Here is a 14,692-nt window from a genome sequence, read left to right as displayed (position 1 = left end):
GTACCTGGGAGAGAGGTTTTCTAGTATAGAGGAGCTGAAGGAGAGCGTGGAACTCCTGAGAGAAAGTGAGTTTAGATATTTACAGGTAAGGGACTTTGCACGGAGTGTCTGGAAAGGGTTCCCCAAGCTGCTGAAGTATGCCCCGTTGGAGCAGTTGCTGCTCCTGGATGTGGAAGGGGAGAGCAGGTTTGGAGACATATGAAAGGTTGGGAGAACAAGAAGGGTGAGCAGGTGGTGAAGATTAAGGAGAAGTGGGAGGGGAGATAAATTGGAGAATGTGGAGCGAGGCACTACGCAGGGTAAACTTGACCTCCTTGTGTGCGAGGATGAGCCTGATACAGTTTAAGATGGTACACTGTGCATATGACTCGGGCGAGGATGAGTGGGATGAGTGTGAGAAGTGTGGGTGGGGACCAGCAGCCACGCGCACACATTCTGGGGCTGTGTAAAGTTGGAGAGATACTGGGCGGGAGTGTTTGGGCACTGACAAAGATTGTGGGGGAGGAGGTCGGGCTGGACCCTATGGTGGCGATATTGGAGAAGCTGGAGCTGATGGAAAGGAGCAAAGCCGGTATTGTGGCCTTCGCCTCTCTGTGCCTGGTGAAGGATATTATTGGAATGGCAGCCTGGCTAGGAGACTTATATGACTTTCTCCGTTTGGAAAAAAATCAAGTATGAACTGCGGGGTTCAGTGGAGGGCTTCGAGGCAAGGTGGGGACTGTTTGTAGCCATGTTCGAGGAGCTGTTCATCACAGTGGTGGGGCAGAGGGGTTAAAATGGGGAAAAACACGTACAAAATGTTAAATCATCAGATGGGGAGCATGTTATTGGACTGTTTATGTTTTGTAACTGTTTGAATAAGTTTGGAATAAAATACGTTTTTAAAAACAGGAAAATAAAGTTGTATATTGTCGATAATATTCACAATGGCGTGAAGTTGTGGAGGATATTTCTGAACAAGCTTCAATATTTATATTCATAAAACCATTTTTTTCAGGAGAAGCAAGCCCAGCAAATCAGCAAGTTTCGGGGAATAAAAGACGAAAAGCCAAAGCACTATATGACTTTGTTGGGGAGAATAAAAATGAGCTTAATTTTAAGGTATGTAATGTGGCATCATATCTATTCAATCCTTTATTGTAGAAACCTTTCTTAAGCCAATCAAAAAAACCTTAATGTTTCCAGTGATCTTTTTGATTGATCATAGGTTTCTGATGGATCAGGTAGTTGAGCACGGTCAGTCCCAATAAAGAATCATGGCATTCTCCACACACACAACAAAAAGGAGATTTTATTATGACATATACTATGATGGAATGAAAATTATTTGCAAAAGTTGTTCTTCTAGTGTTGAGAGAGGTAGAATTGCTCTGGTTATGTGCTTTTTTGATTGTGTTTACCACACTGCTGCACATACCCTAACAGCGTAATTCGCCTTAGTCAATGGGATAATATTTGGACCTCTGGTACAATCCAGGCTGCAACACAAGATTAGATGATTCTGTTTGTTTGTTTTCTAATACATTTTTCCATCTCCACAGTATGTAATAACTCAGTCCTGTCCGTGAATGCTGGCCTGGCGTTCTGCTTTGTCGGGGATGTGACCTGTCACTTCAGAAAAAGCGTTTGACTTGCTAACCAATAGATTACTGTTTATGTTCTATGAATGGTTGAGTGCACTTAAGGCTGGTCATTCAGATCACTGGCTCCTAACTTGTTAGGACTCCCGCATATTAGGACTGGCAATGTTCCAATCCCATGCAAGTGTGTAATTATTGCCTTGGGAAGCTCTGACAAAAGGTAATCGACTTTTCCAGCATTTTCTGTTTTCATTTCAGATTTCCAACATTTTTTGTGTGTCATTGGCGTTATCTCTATTTCTTTCTCCATGCTGAATATTTACATCATTTTCTATTTCTATTTGAGATTTCCAACATTTTCAGTATTTTGCTTTGGGTTCAATTACCCTTCCAATTCAGCTTTATACACAGCAAAAAACATTCTCAAAGAATTAAAGTCACTTCAACTAAGGTCCTTGAGAAATGAAATGAAATGAAAATCGCTTATTGTCACAAGTAGGCTTCAAATGAAGTTACTGTGAAAAGCCCCTAGTCGCCTGTTTGGGGAGGCTGGTACGGGAATTGAACCTGTGCTGCTGGCCTACCTTTGTCTGCTTTAAAAGCCAGCTATTTAGCCCAGTGTGCTAAACCAGCCCCTGCTGAGGAAGTGACTTGGGCTGTTTCTCAATGCTTCTTCCTTGGGCCTATTGTGAACTCCTGTTGTCAAGCCCTCACTCAGCAGGGGCAGAAACACACACAAAGAAACATAACAGTAGGTTGGCATGAAAGGGCGATGTACCAACAAACTGGGTGTGGAAGAGGATTATGATTGGAAGAGGTCATTGCTGCCTACGGCGCTGAGGACCCGGGTTCGATTCCCGGCCCTGGGTCATTGTCCATGTGGAGTTTGCACGTTCTCCCCGTGTCTGCGTGGGTTTCACCCCCACAACCCAAAGATGTGCAGGATAGGTGGATTGGCCACGCTAAATTGCCCCTTAATTGGAAAAAATAATTGGGTACTCTAAAATTTAAAAAAAAAATGATTGTAAGAGGTTAAGGAGATAGCGTGGGACATACTCATTGAGGGATGTAAAGATGGCAAAACGAAATTCAATGCATTGGGATCAGGAAGTTCATGGAGGTCAGTGAAGACATGAGTAGTAGACATACACAACTCAATATAGGACAGGATACCGTCTGCTGAGGTTTGGCAAGTTGGAATGTATGGAGTGTTGGGGAAGGTGTGGAAAATTGGAGGCCAACAAGAACATAGAACATAGAACAGTACAGCACAGAACAGGCCATTCGGCCCTCGATGTTGTGCCGAGCAATGATCACCCTACTGAAACCCACGTATCCACCCTATACCCATAACCCAACAACCCCCCCCCCCCTTAACCTTACCTTTTAGGACACTACGGGCAATTTAGCATGGCCAATCCACCTAACCCGCACATCTTTGGACTGTGGGAGGAAACCGGAGCACCCGGAGGAAACCCACGCACACACGGGGAGGACGTGCAGACTCCGCACAGACAGTGACCCAGCCGGGAATCGAACCTGGGACCCTGGAGCTGTGAAGCATTTATGCTAACCACCATGCTACCGTGCTGCCCCCGCATGGTTAAGACTATCAATGGCAAGGATGGAGAAGTGGAAATGAGCAATATTGCAGATGTGACAATAAATGGCCATGGTGATGGAATGTGGTGATTGATGGATAAGCATGGCGCAAGGAAATTACAGAGAAGTGCAAAATCTATTGGGCAGGATTTTCTACTCAACCCGGCAGCGGCGGCACCCCGCCAATAGCTGGTGGTGGGATCTTCTGGACCTAGCATTGTTAATGGGGTTTTCCATTGAATGTTCCCCTAACCGAACCACCAGGAAACACGCAGCAGGGCTGCGGCATTGGTGGAACCGGAAGATCCTATTGGCATAAACAACCAGAAAATTCCAAATGTATCAGTGTATCAAGACAGAGGGATGTGTTCCTGTGGAACTTACAGATCATTGTTTCTGACCCAACAAAGAAGGAAACATTACTGAATTCTGGTTCTAGGGAATGAGATCGGTTAAATAGATCCAGTGTCAGTAGGACACATTTGGGGGACTTTGATCATTGTGTCATAAGGATTAGGTTATCTATGAAAAAGGACAAGGAGAGTAAAACTAATTAACTGGGACAGGGCTATATTCAGTAGAGTGAGAATGGATCAGGTACAGGTAAATTGGAGCCAAAGATTTACAGGCCACATTGTAACATAATAATGGACTGCCTTTAAAGATTGAAAAGTGGATTTTGCATGGAAGTATATGGTATGGTTGAGGGACTAAATGAATCACTTTACATCTGTCCACCAAGGAAACAACTGCCAACGTTATGATCAGATCATAACTGAAGTAATGTGTTCAATCATTAAAAAGGGTGCATGGAAATGCAACAAGAATGAGTCAAACTTAGCCTATAAGCAAAAGAAGAAAAATGAAGTAAAATAGTAAATGCCTGAGGAATTATAAACTATATCAATCCAACAATCAATTCCAAAATAGTTTAGGCTAATAGGATCAAAGGACACAAATGATTAGGAAGTAAATCTGAACCCTGTTGTGAAGATTGTTTTACAGGGTCAGAAATTGTTGGCGATTCGGGCAGCATCTGTGGGGAGAAACAGTAAAAATTTCGGATCAGTAATGACGCTTCACCAGAACTCAAAAACGTCAAGAACTTCATACATTCTGATGAAGGGTCAACATCAACCCAAAATGTTAACTCTATTTCTCTCCATAGTTGCTGCCTGAGCTGCTACATATTTTGTGGAGATGCTGGAAATCTGAAATATTTTACTTTGTTATAAATAGTTTTACTTTCTTGCCTGACACATTTCAAAGTAATTGCAACAAGTGAAATGTTCTACGTGGGTTAAAATAACAGGGGTGCACTTATCCTTGACTTCTTATATAAAATTGCAGGAGACATTTAGAAATAAATAGGTGTGAGCTCTGATGCTGTAAAATATAGTAGCGATAGAGTGCATCAGAAGAATCAGGAACAAGAAAAGACCTAATGATTTTGTAGAACCTGGTTTAGGTTTTTAATCATTCCAATGATTTTGTCTCTGTTACTTTCTTTATACATTGTATTTGAATAGAAACTTATTCACTGATACCTGTCTTAAATTCTGCTTTTTATAAAATTGAACATTTCACAAATTTGTTGTCGTTTTAATTTATGCTATTGATTTATTTAATTTATGCTATTTGAAAAGTTTCTCCTGACATGCATTCTTTCTGCAGGGAACGGTAGCATAGTGATTGTGTTACTGGATTAGTAACCCAGAGGCCTGGACCAACGCTCTGAAGGCACAAATTCAATCCCAGCACAGCAACTAGGGGAATTTTAATTCAATGAATTCACCTGGAATAAAAATCTAGTCTTATTATTGATCATGAAACTACCTGATTGTCATAAAAACTCATTTGGTTTATTAATGTCCTTTAGGGAAGGAAACATTTTTTGTGTAATTTTCCAGACCCATTGCGCTCTCGCAATAGTGGGAGAGGCCAAAAGTGAGAACCGCGCCTGGCGTCAAACGGTTTGCGATGCGACCTGCCCATTCACATGGGCGAAATCGGGGTCTCGATGTGGCATGGCGAGAAACCAACTTTCATCATTAAACCCTTTTTCCATACAGTAACGGGAGCCACCCCATATCCAAAGGCCTCCCCAGCTAGTGGCCACACTGTCGCCGATTAGTGGTCCTTTTGAAAAACGTGAATCTGGCAGAAGGGCTTCTGTGGGGAGCCAATGAGGCGAGTAACCATCTTTGCTCACAGGCAAAGAGCCCGGGGACGCTGGGCTTGCCACCCCAGTGTTCGGTGGGGTGTGGGTGGGGGACCCTCAATTGTGAGTGTGGGGGGGGAATCGGCTGGGGGGGGGGGGGGGGGAATTGGCTGGGGGTTTGGGACCACACTTCAAGCTCTTTCCAGAGAATCGAGCCCACTATCCTTAGCCCTGAACTTCAGACCCACAGCAATGTGATTGAATTTTAACTGACCTCTGAAAGGGCCCAGCAAGCCACTCAGTTGTATCAAACCGCTACAGAAAAGTCTAATACGACAGGCCACTTAGCATTGATCTAGGCACCGGATGCAACAAAGGCACATCTAGTCCAGTCAATGATCTGCAAAGTCCTCATCACTATGGATCTGTCCCACCAACTAGTCAAGAGTCAGCCTGATGTAGTCATACTCACCAAATCATACCTTGCAACCAATGTTCAATACTCATCCATTACTATTCTTAGATGTATCCTGACCCACCAGAGGTGGTGGCAAGGCAGTATACAGTAGGGAAGGAATGAGCCCAAGAATCCCCAATATTGACTTCAGACCCTATGAAGTCTTATGCCATGAAGCCAAGCATGGACAAGGAAACCACTGCAACTGATGATTCAATACTCCTCCATGTTGAACATCACCGCGAAGAGGCACTCAGGGTAGCAAGATCACAGAATGTACTCCGGCAGGAAGATTTTAATATTCATTACCAAGAATGGTTTGGTTGTACCACTACTGACTGAGCTGGCTGAAATACCATACTGGGCATTCAGCAGCTCCTGAGAGAACCAGTGCAAGGGTAAAACTTACTAAACCGCATCTTCTCTAATTTACCTGTTGCAGATACATTTATCCGTGAGAATATTGGTAGGACTGACTGTCTCACAGTCTTTGTGGCGACCACATCCCATCCAGGCTGTAATTCTGAAGACTTGTGCTCCAGAACTAGCTACACCTATGGTCAAATCTATTCCAGTGCAGCTACAACTGTGGCAATGCTATCAGGTGATATTTATTCACCAATAACCTGCTCATTGATGCTCAGTTTGGGTTCTGCCAGGAACACTCAACTCCAGACCTTCTTCGAATCTCTACAGTGCAGAAGGAGGCCATTCGGCCCAATGGGTCTGCACTAACCCTCTGAAAGAGCACTCTACCCAGGCCCCCTTCCCCACCCTCTCCTTGCAACCTTATGCAATGATCATGGCATATCCACCTAACCTGCACATCTTTGGACTCATTACAGTGTAAGCCCAAACATGGAGAAAAGAGCTGAATTCCAGAGGTGAGGTATGTGACTGCTCTTGACATCAAGGCAGCATTTGACCAAGAGAGGCAGTGTGGGGCCTTAGTAAAATTGATGTTAATGGGAATCGGGGCATAAACTGGCTAAAGTCATAGCAAGCACAAAGGGAGATAGTTCTGATTGGTGGAGTTTGATTGTGTCTGCCCCAGGACATTGCAGGAGTTCTTTGGGTAGTGACCTAGGCCCAGCTGCTTCCATCAATGACCTTCCATCTAACATAAGGTCAGAAGTGGGGAAGTTGTCTGATTGTTCCAGTGTTCAGTTCCATTCACAATTCCTCAGGTAATGAAGCAGTCCATCCCTACATGCAGCAAAATCTGAATAGAATTCAGGCTTGGGATGATAATTAGCAAGTTACATTCATGCCACACAAGGGCCAGGCAATGACATTCAATGACAGGAGATAATTTAATCATCGACCATTGGCATTCAATGGCACTGCCATAACTGAAGCTCTAATCATCATACTGAGGTCATCATTGACCAGAAACTTAAGCAAGAGCAGGACAGAGGCTGGGAATTCTGCAGCAAGTAACTCCCTCCTGACTCCCCAATGTCTGTCTGCCATCTTCAAGAAACAAGCCCTCGATGGAATACTCTGCAATTGCCTGGATCAGTGCAGCTGCAGCAACACCCTGAGAAACTCAACATAATACAGGACAAAGCAGCACACGTACTTGGCACGCCATCCACCACCTTCTATTTAATCCCTCATGGGTGGACTTCCAGTGGCGGCTGTGAGGGAGTAGGTCGCACATTTGGTGGCTCCCGTTTCGGTCGGACTTTTGGACCTTTTCCCCTGACCTTTCTGTGCTTTTGAGCGTGGAACTGGAAAGCAATAGTACTCGGGCACAGGACCCATACAGAATTGTATGGACCTAAGAAGCCGGAGGGACCATAGACAGCAGAAGAAGTGGTTGAGTAAGGGCACAGTGGAGGCTGTGAGAGAGACCAGCATGGCTGCTGTTCAGAGCAAGGAGCCGACAGCCCAGCCCACAATGGAGCAGCTGCTGAAGACTATGCAGGAGGGCTTTTTGGCTTTGAAGCGTGACAACTTGGTGCCGCTTCAGAAGTCGATTGATCGGATGGGAAAAAGGCTGGATGATCAGGCTGAGAAGCTCCAGCAGTTGGAGAAGTCAGTGGAGGAGCAGGCTGACTTTCAAACGGTGGCAGATGTGGAGATTCGGAGGCTGAGCGACCAGCAAAAAGTGCTTCTGGAAATGCTGGAGGACCTGGGCAACAGATCTCGCCAGCAGAACGTGAGAATCGTGGGCTTCCCAGAGGGGGCAGAGAGGCTAGACACTGCCGCATTTGTGGAGGGTATGTTTCAGAAGTTGCTGGGGAACGAGGTGTTCCCGCGCCCGCCGGTGGTGGACAGGGCACACAGAGTGCAGGTGAGGCAGCCGCAACAAGGGGGTCCCCCACGAGCGATGGTGGTACGCTTTCACAGGTACCTGGACAAGGAACGGGTGCTGCAATGGGCAAAGAGCACACAAAGCTGTATTTGGGACAATATCACCCTGCGTGTGTACCAAGATTTGAGCGCGGAGGTGGCCAGGAGGAGGGGAGGCTACAGGCAGGTGAAGGAGATACTGTATAAAAACAAGGTGAAATTCGGGCTGCTTTTTCCGGCCCGACTGTGGGTTATGTATAAGGGTCAGCACCACTATTTCGAGGAACCCGAAGAGGCGATGGACTTCGTTAAGAAGCAAGGGCTGGCCCTGAGCTGAGGACGTTTGGACTCATGTTAGAGCTTTTAAGTATATCTGGTGAATCTCCCGTTTTGGGATGTATCTTTTTTTTCTTGTTTTTGCGTGGTTTACCTGAATGTTTCCTGTTTGGGCTCTTTGCTTAATTGGAGTTTGGCTGGGGGGGAATTAATAAAGAAAACAGTTAAAAGGGTTGCGTTAAAATGGATGCTTCAGGGGAACTTGGTGCAATCTTTTTCTGTGTCTGTATCGGAAGGACTGAAGAGTGGCTGTTATTTCTTATCTCTTTTTTTCTTGTCTAACTTGAATTGTGCTATTGTGGGGGTTGTTTATGACTTGTATAGAGTGTTTGCTTAAGTAGGGCTGATCTGGGGAAGTGGTGTCGGGGGGAGGGGTGACTGGGAACAATGGGTGGGAGACGGGCTGGTGCTGAGGCTGGGAGCCTCAGGCTAGCTGAGTGCAGCTAGTCAACGGGAGCCGAGGTGGGGGGTGTCCATGTAGTTAGATTAGAGCAGGGGTTAGGTGATAGGATTGTGTTGCAGCGGGGGGGGGGGGGGGGGGGGGGGGGGGGGGTTCTGCTGACGGGGATGGAAACTGGGCGTGGTAACAGTGAGGAGGCCATGGGTGGAGCCGGCCAGGAGGCGGGCCAGAGAAAGCGTGACACATGGCTGGGGGGCTGGCCAAGGAAAGGGGATGGCTGATCGGCAAAGCGGGGGGGGGGGGGTGGTGAAGTGCCCCCCCAACCAGGCTGGTCCCCTGGAATGTTAGAGGGTTAAACGGGCCAGTGAAGAGGGCACGTGTGTTTGCGCAGCTGCGGGTTCTGAAGGCGGACATAGTCTTGTTGCAGGAGACACACCTGAAAGTGGCAGACCAGGTTAGTGAAGGAAGGGCTGGGTCAGTCAGGTCTTTCATTCGGTCTTGATTCTAAGACGAGGGGGGTTGCGATCCTGATTAATAAAAGGGGACAATTTGAGGCGGAGGGCACAGTCGTGAATGGGGGTGGCAGGTTCGTTATGGTGAGGGGTAAGCTCGAAGGGGTGAGAGTAGTCCTGGTCAGTGTGTTTGCCCCTAATTGGGACAATATGGATTTTATTAGGAGGATGCTAGGGAAGATCCCCGACTTGGACTCGCGTAAGTTGATCATGGGCGGGGACTTTAATACAGTCCTGGACCCGAGCCTGGACCGGTCATGCTCAAGAACGGGCAGGTTGCCAGCGATGGCAAAGGAACTGAGAGGGTCCATGGAGCAAATGGGGGGAGCAGACCCATGGTGATTTAGCCGGCCGACGGAGAGGGAGTTCCCGTATTACTCCCACGTCCACGAGGTGTATTCCCAAATTGACTACTTTGTGGTGAGTAGGGACCTGCTGGCCAGAATGGTGGGGGCAGAATATTCGGCAATTGCCATATTGGACCATGCTCCGCACTGGTAGACCTGCTGTTTTGTAAGGACAGCTTTCAGCGCCCATCGTGGAGGCTGGAAGTTGGATTACTCGCGGACGAGGCGATGTGTGAGAGGCATACAGAATTACCTGCAGGTGAACGATACTGGAGAAGTCTCGGCAGCGGTGCTCTGGGAGGCACTGAAGGCAGTGGTGAGAGGGGAGCTGATTTCAATCCGGGCGTACAGGGACAGGACAGATAGGGCAGAGACGGACCGACTGATTAAGGAAATTCTACCGGCGGACAGGAGTTACGCTGAATTCCCGAGGACAGAGTTACTCAGGAAACGGCAGAGGCTGCAGGCTGAATTTGGGGTGCTGACCAAAGGCAAGGCTGTAGGGCAGCTTAGAAAGGTAAAAGGTGTGATTTATGAGCATGGGGAGAAGGCCAGTAGAATATTTGCGCAGCAACTGAGGAAGAGGGAAGCGGCTAGGGAAATAGGGAGGGTAGTGGATGGGGAAGGTAATCTAGTGGGTGATCCAGCAGGTCTTTAGGGACTTTTGTAGGAAGCTGTACACTTCGGAACCACCCGGGGGGAATGAGGCGATTCCTGGACGGACTGACCTTCCCAAGAGTGGGGAGGGGGTTGGTGGACGGACTGGGGGCCCTGGTCAGGATCCAAGAGGTATTGGGGGACCTGAAGGTCATGAGGTTGGGTAAAGCCCCGGGGCCGGACGGGTATCCGGTGGAGTTTTACAAAAGATTTGCCGGGATAGTGGGGCCGGTGCTGGTCAGGGTCTTTAACGAGGCAAGAGACAGAGGGAGTTTACCCCCGACGATGTCGCAGGCCACCATCTCGCTCATTCTGAAACGGGATAAGGACCCGGAGGCCTGTGGGTCATACAGGCCGATTTCCTTGATCAACATAGACGCCAAGTTACTGGCCAAGATTTTGGCGACCAGAATTGAGGACTGTACCGGATGTAATTGTGGAGGACCAAACCGGGTTTGTAAAGGGGAGGCAGCTGGTGGCCAACATAAGAAAGCTGCTCAATGTGATTATGATGCCCCCAGAGAGTAGGGAGGTCGAGATGGTGGTAGCCATGGATGCTGAAAAGGCTTTTGACCGGGTCGAGTGAGATTATCTGTGGGAGGTACTGGGACGGTTCGGGTTCGGGGCGGGTTTCATCGACTGGGTTAGACCCCGGAGGCGAGTGTAAGGACGAACAGGACGACATTGGACTACTTTAGACTGCACCGTGGGACAAGACAGGGCTGCCCTCTCTCCCCTCTGCTGTTTGCGCTGGCCATAGAGCCGCTGGCAATTGCACTGAGACCTTCTCGGGGCTGGAAGGGGGCGGGGGGGGGGGGGGGAGTGGAACATAGAGTCACGTTATACGCGGATGATCTGCTGTTATATGTATCGGACCCAATGGTGGGGATGGACGGTATTATGGCAACCCTGAGGGAATTTGGCCGGTTCTCCGGATACAAACTGAACATGGCTAAGCTCGCGAGTTGTTTGTAATTCAGGCGAGGGGGCAGGAATGTTGGCTGAAGGGGTTGCCGTTCAGGCTAGTGGGGGAGAGTTTCCGATATTTGGGGATTCAGGTGGCACGGGACTGGGGCAGGTTGCATAAACTCAACCTGTCCTGACTGGTGGAACGAGTGAGGGAGGAGGTCCAGAGGTGGCATGTGCTCCCGCTGTCATTGGCGGGGAGGGGCAGACTGTTAAGATGACGATTCTCCTGTGGTTCTTGTTTGTTTTTCAGTGTCTCCCCATCTTTATCCCGCGGTCCTTCTTTAAGAGGCTCAATAAAATTATCCTGGGATTTGTATGGGCAGGGAAGTCCCCGCGGGTGAAGAGGATGCTGCTTGAAAGGAACAGAGGAGAAGGGGGGCTGGCGTTGCCGATGGTGGGTGCGGGGTCGGTTTGGGAGAGGATGGAGGCTGCTTCGTGCAGGGGCACTAGCTTGGCAGTCCTGGTCATGGTGCCTCTGCCGCTTCCGCCGGCACGGTACTCCACCAGCCCGATAGTGGTGGCGGCTCTTTGGATCTGGGGCCAGTGGAGGAGGCATGTAGGGGAGGTAAGAGCATCGGTTTGATCCCCGATCTGCGGCAACCACCGATTTGCCCCGGGGAACATGGACGGGGGGGTATCGACTGTGGAGGAGGGCGGGGATTGTGAGGATGGGGTATCAGTTCCTGGAAGGGAGCTTTCCGAGCATGAGGGCGCTGGAGGAGAAGTTTGGGCTGGCGAGAGGGAACGACTTTAGATACTTGCAGGTGAGGGATTTTGTACTCAGACTGGTGCCGTCCTTCCCACGTGTCCCGCCGAAGGGGAGGCAGGACAGGGTAGTTTCTAGGGGAGAGGTGGGAGACGGTAGAGTCTCAGACGTCTACAAGGAACTAATGGGAGCTGAGGATACGCAGACCGAGGACCTGAAGCTTAAGAGGGAGGAGGAGCCCGGGGGGGGGGGGGGGGCTGGAGGACGGTATTTGGGCAGAAGCCCTGAGCAGAGTAAACATGACCGCAACATGTGCCAGGCTCAGCCTGATCCAGTTTAAGGTCGTCCACATGACGGTGGCTCGGATGAGCAGATTCTTCGGGCTGGAGGACAAGTGTGCTAGATGCGCCAGAGGGCCGGCTAACCATGTACACATGTTCTGGTTGTGCCCTAAACTCGGAGTATTGGCAGGGATCCGCAGATGTCATGTCCCGGGTGTTGGAAACTGGGGTGGTAATGAGCCGGAGGTGGCAATCTTTGGGGTTTCGGAGGACCCGGGAGTCCAGGAAGAGAGGGAGGCAGACGTTCTGGCCTTTGCTTCCCTGGTAGCCTGGCGACGAATACTGTTACATGGAGGGACTCAAAGCCCCCGAGGGCTGAGGTATGGCTATCGGACATGGCGAGCTTTCTTGGCCTAGAGAAAGTCAAGTTCGCCTTGAGAGGTTCGCTACTAGGGTTCGCCCGAAGGTGGCAGCCGAGTACGAGCCGGGGGGGGGGGGGGGGGGGGGGGGGGGGCAAGGGTAGAGTAGGGGGATATTGAGGCAGGTCCATGCGTGAACAGAGCCGTGGTTTGCACTATGTTTAATCTGTAATTTGTGTCTTTTTTTTGGTACTGTACAATATCACTTTTTCTATATGCGTAAAATACCTCAATAAAATTATTTGTTTTAATTTTTTAAAATCCCTCATGGGTGCACTATGGATAAACAAGATGCCGTGCAACAACTTGCCAAGGCTGCTTCCACCAACTCTGACCTCCACCACCTGAAAGAACAAGTGCCGCAAGCACATGGGAACATCACCACCTGCCAGTTCTCCTTCAGGTTACAGCCCATTCTGACTTGGAAATGTACAGTTCTATGTTTCTGTGTTACCATCTTGGAATGTCCTTCCTAACCGCACCATGGGTTCTACACTGCAGCAGTTCAGGGCGGTGATTCACCACCACCTGAGTAATTAAGCTTTGTGATAAACTTTTCAAGAAAAATATTTATTCTAGTTTTTGTTGAATTTTTCATCAAGGGAATTAGAGGTGAGTAATAAACAGTAGCCCTGCCACCAATGCCTGTGTCTCATGAATGAATTTTTAAAAATTATTTCCAGTCTACAAAGCAAAATTAAGTAAATAGAAATTTTGCCAAAAATAACTTGTTTTTCAAGATCGGCTAACCATGCCATTATTGCAATGCAAGCTTGGGCATAATTAACTTGCAGCAGCATTCCTAAAGGCATAAATATTAACAATAATATGCAACTTTTTCTCCCCAAGGTTGGAGATATGATAACCATATTCGAAACAATAGATGCTGATTGGCTGAAAGGAGAACTGCAGGGGAAGGAGGGAATATTCCCCAGGAACTTTGTCCAGATTCTTCAAGATCCATTGTGAAATTCCTTATACCGAGGAAGAGTGTGGAGCACGGAGCAGAATTGAACTTCATCAATCATTAATATGTCCCGAGGCACATCAAATATGTGGACTATGCAGATCATGACAGACTGAAACAGATTTAGTTGCTTTTGGAGAACTAATTAATCAGATTTCTATTACCTGTGAACTGAGACATACTGCAGTCACCTGGGAGCAGTAGGTGGGTTAGTGGTCACACTTTGATGACAAGATGAACTACAGATTATAATTTTACTGCAAGACATTTATATGTTAGTGTTAAAATACAGATTCCAGTATTGAATCAGGAACAAAGTCAAGGCAATCTAATTACAATTTTAATAAATCCATTGATGCCTGCATGAGCTGGTACTGACATCAGAAGGGCTGGTTTTCCCATTCTCGCTGTCATCTTTTAACTTGCATACAAATTGTAAAAACACTTTAATGTAATCTCAATAAATAATGCATAATTACATAGCATACCTTTTCTTTTGAATGCATGGTTTTTGAAGGCAACATGTTTTTAAAAAATAAACTTTTTCAGACCAGAGCTTCAGAATACTGCTGTGATATTATTGTTCAGCCGTAACTGGACATTCGCAGTGACAAATTATTCTGTTGTGGATTCCTCACTGGTAATATTTCCAGGCATCGTAGCTTTGTGATAAACTTTTCAATAAAAAGTATTTATTTCAATTTATGTAGAACTTCTTTTGTTTGTGAAGAATCAATTTAAATCTTATCAGCGCTCAAACTGTCTTGCATGATTTAGCTTAGCAAATCAATTTATGTAAAATGCGGCATTATTGCGTATTATATTAATCCTATCCAGTATTTTAGCTCAATGCAAAACTAAAAGAACAATATTCTGGCAGCACAGTGATAGTTGACTTTAGCAGGTTATATTGACACCTGCTGGTCAAGACCCTCGATTACCCATTACCTAACTGCGACAGAAATAAACCACAAATGCGCTTGAAATCCGATCAATTGCA

At 47.5% G+C, this 14,692-nt stretch overlaps 1 protein-coding gene across 4 annotated transcripts in view; it reads left to right on the top strand.

Annotated features, from left to right (window-relative positions):
- Nucleotides 1–14,393, top strand: part of sh3d19 (SH3 domain containing 19) — a 264,388-nt gene extending 249,995 nt beyond the window's left edge. For all 4 annotated transcript variants that reach the window (XM_038791981.1, XM_038791983.1, XM_038791979.1 and 1 more), the window contains 2 exons: nt 998–1,101; nt 13,575–14,393. In XM_038791981.1, coding sequence (XP_038647909.1) covers nt 998–1,101; nt 13,575–13,694 — 224 coding nt within the window. In that variant the 3' untranslated portion in view covers nt 13,695–14,393. The remainder of the gene's footprint in view (nt 1–997; nt 1,102–13,574) is intronic.
- Nucleotides 14,394–14,692: the final 299 nt, after the last annotated feature.

Source organism: Scyliorhinus canicula, chromosome 3 (genome assembly GCF_902713615.1).
Source record: "Scyliorhinus canicula chromosome 3, sScyCan1.1, whole genome shotgun sequence".
In the NCBI taxonomy this organism is placed as follows: Eukaryota; Metazoa; Chordata; class Chondrichthyes; order Carcharhiniformes; family Scyliorhinidae; genus Scyliorhinus; species Scyliorhinus canicula.
This window is presented reverse-complemented; position numbering and strand designations above follow the sequence as displayed.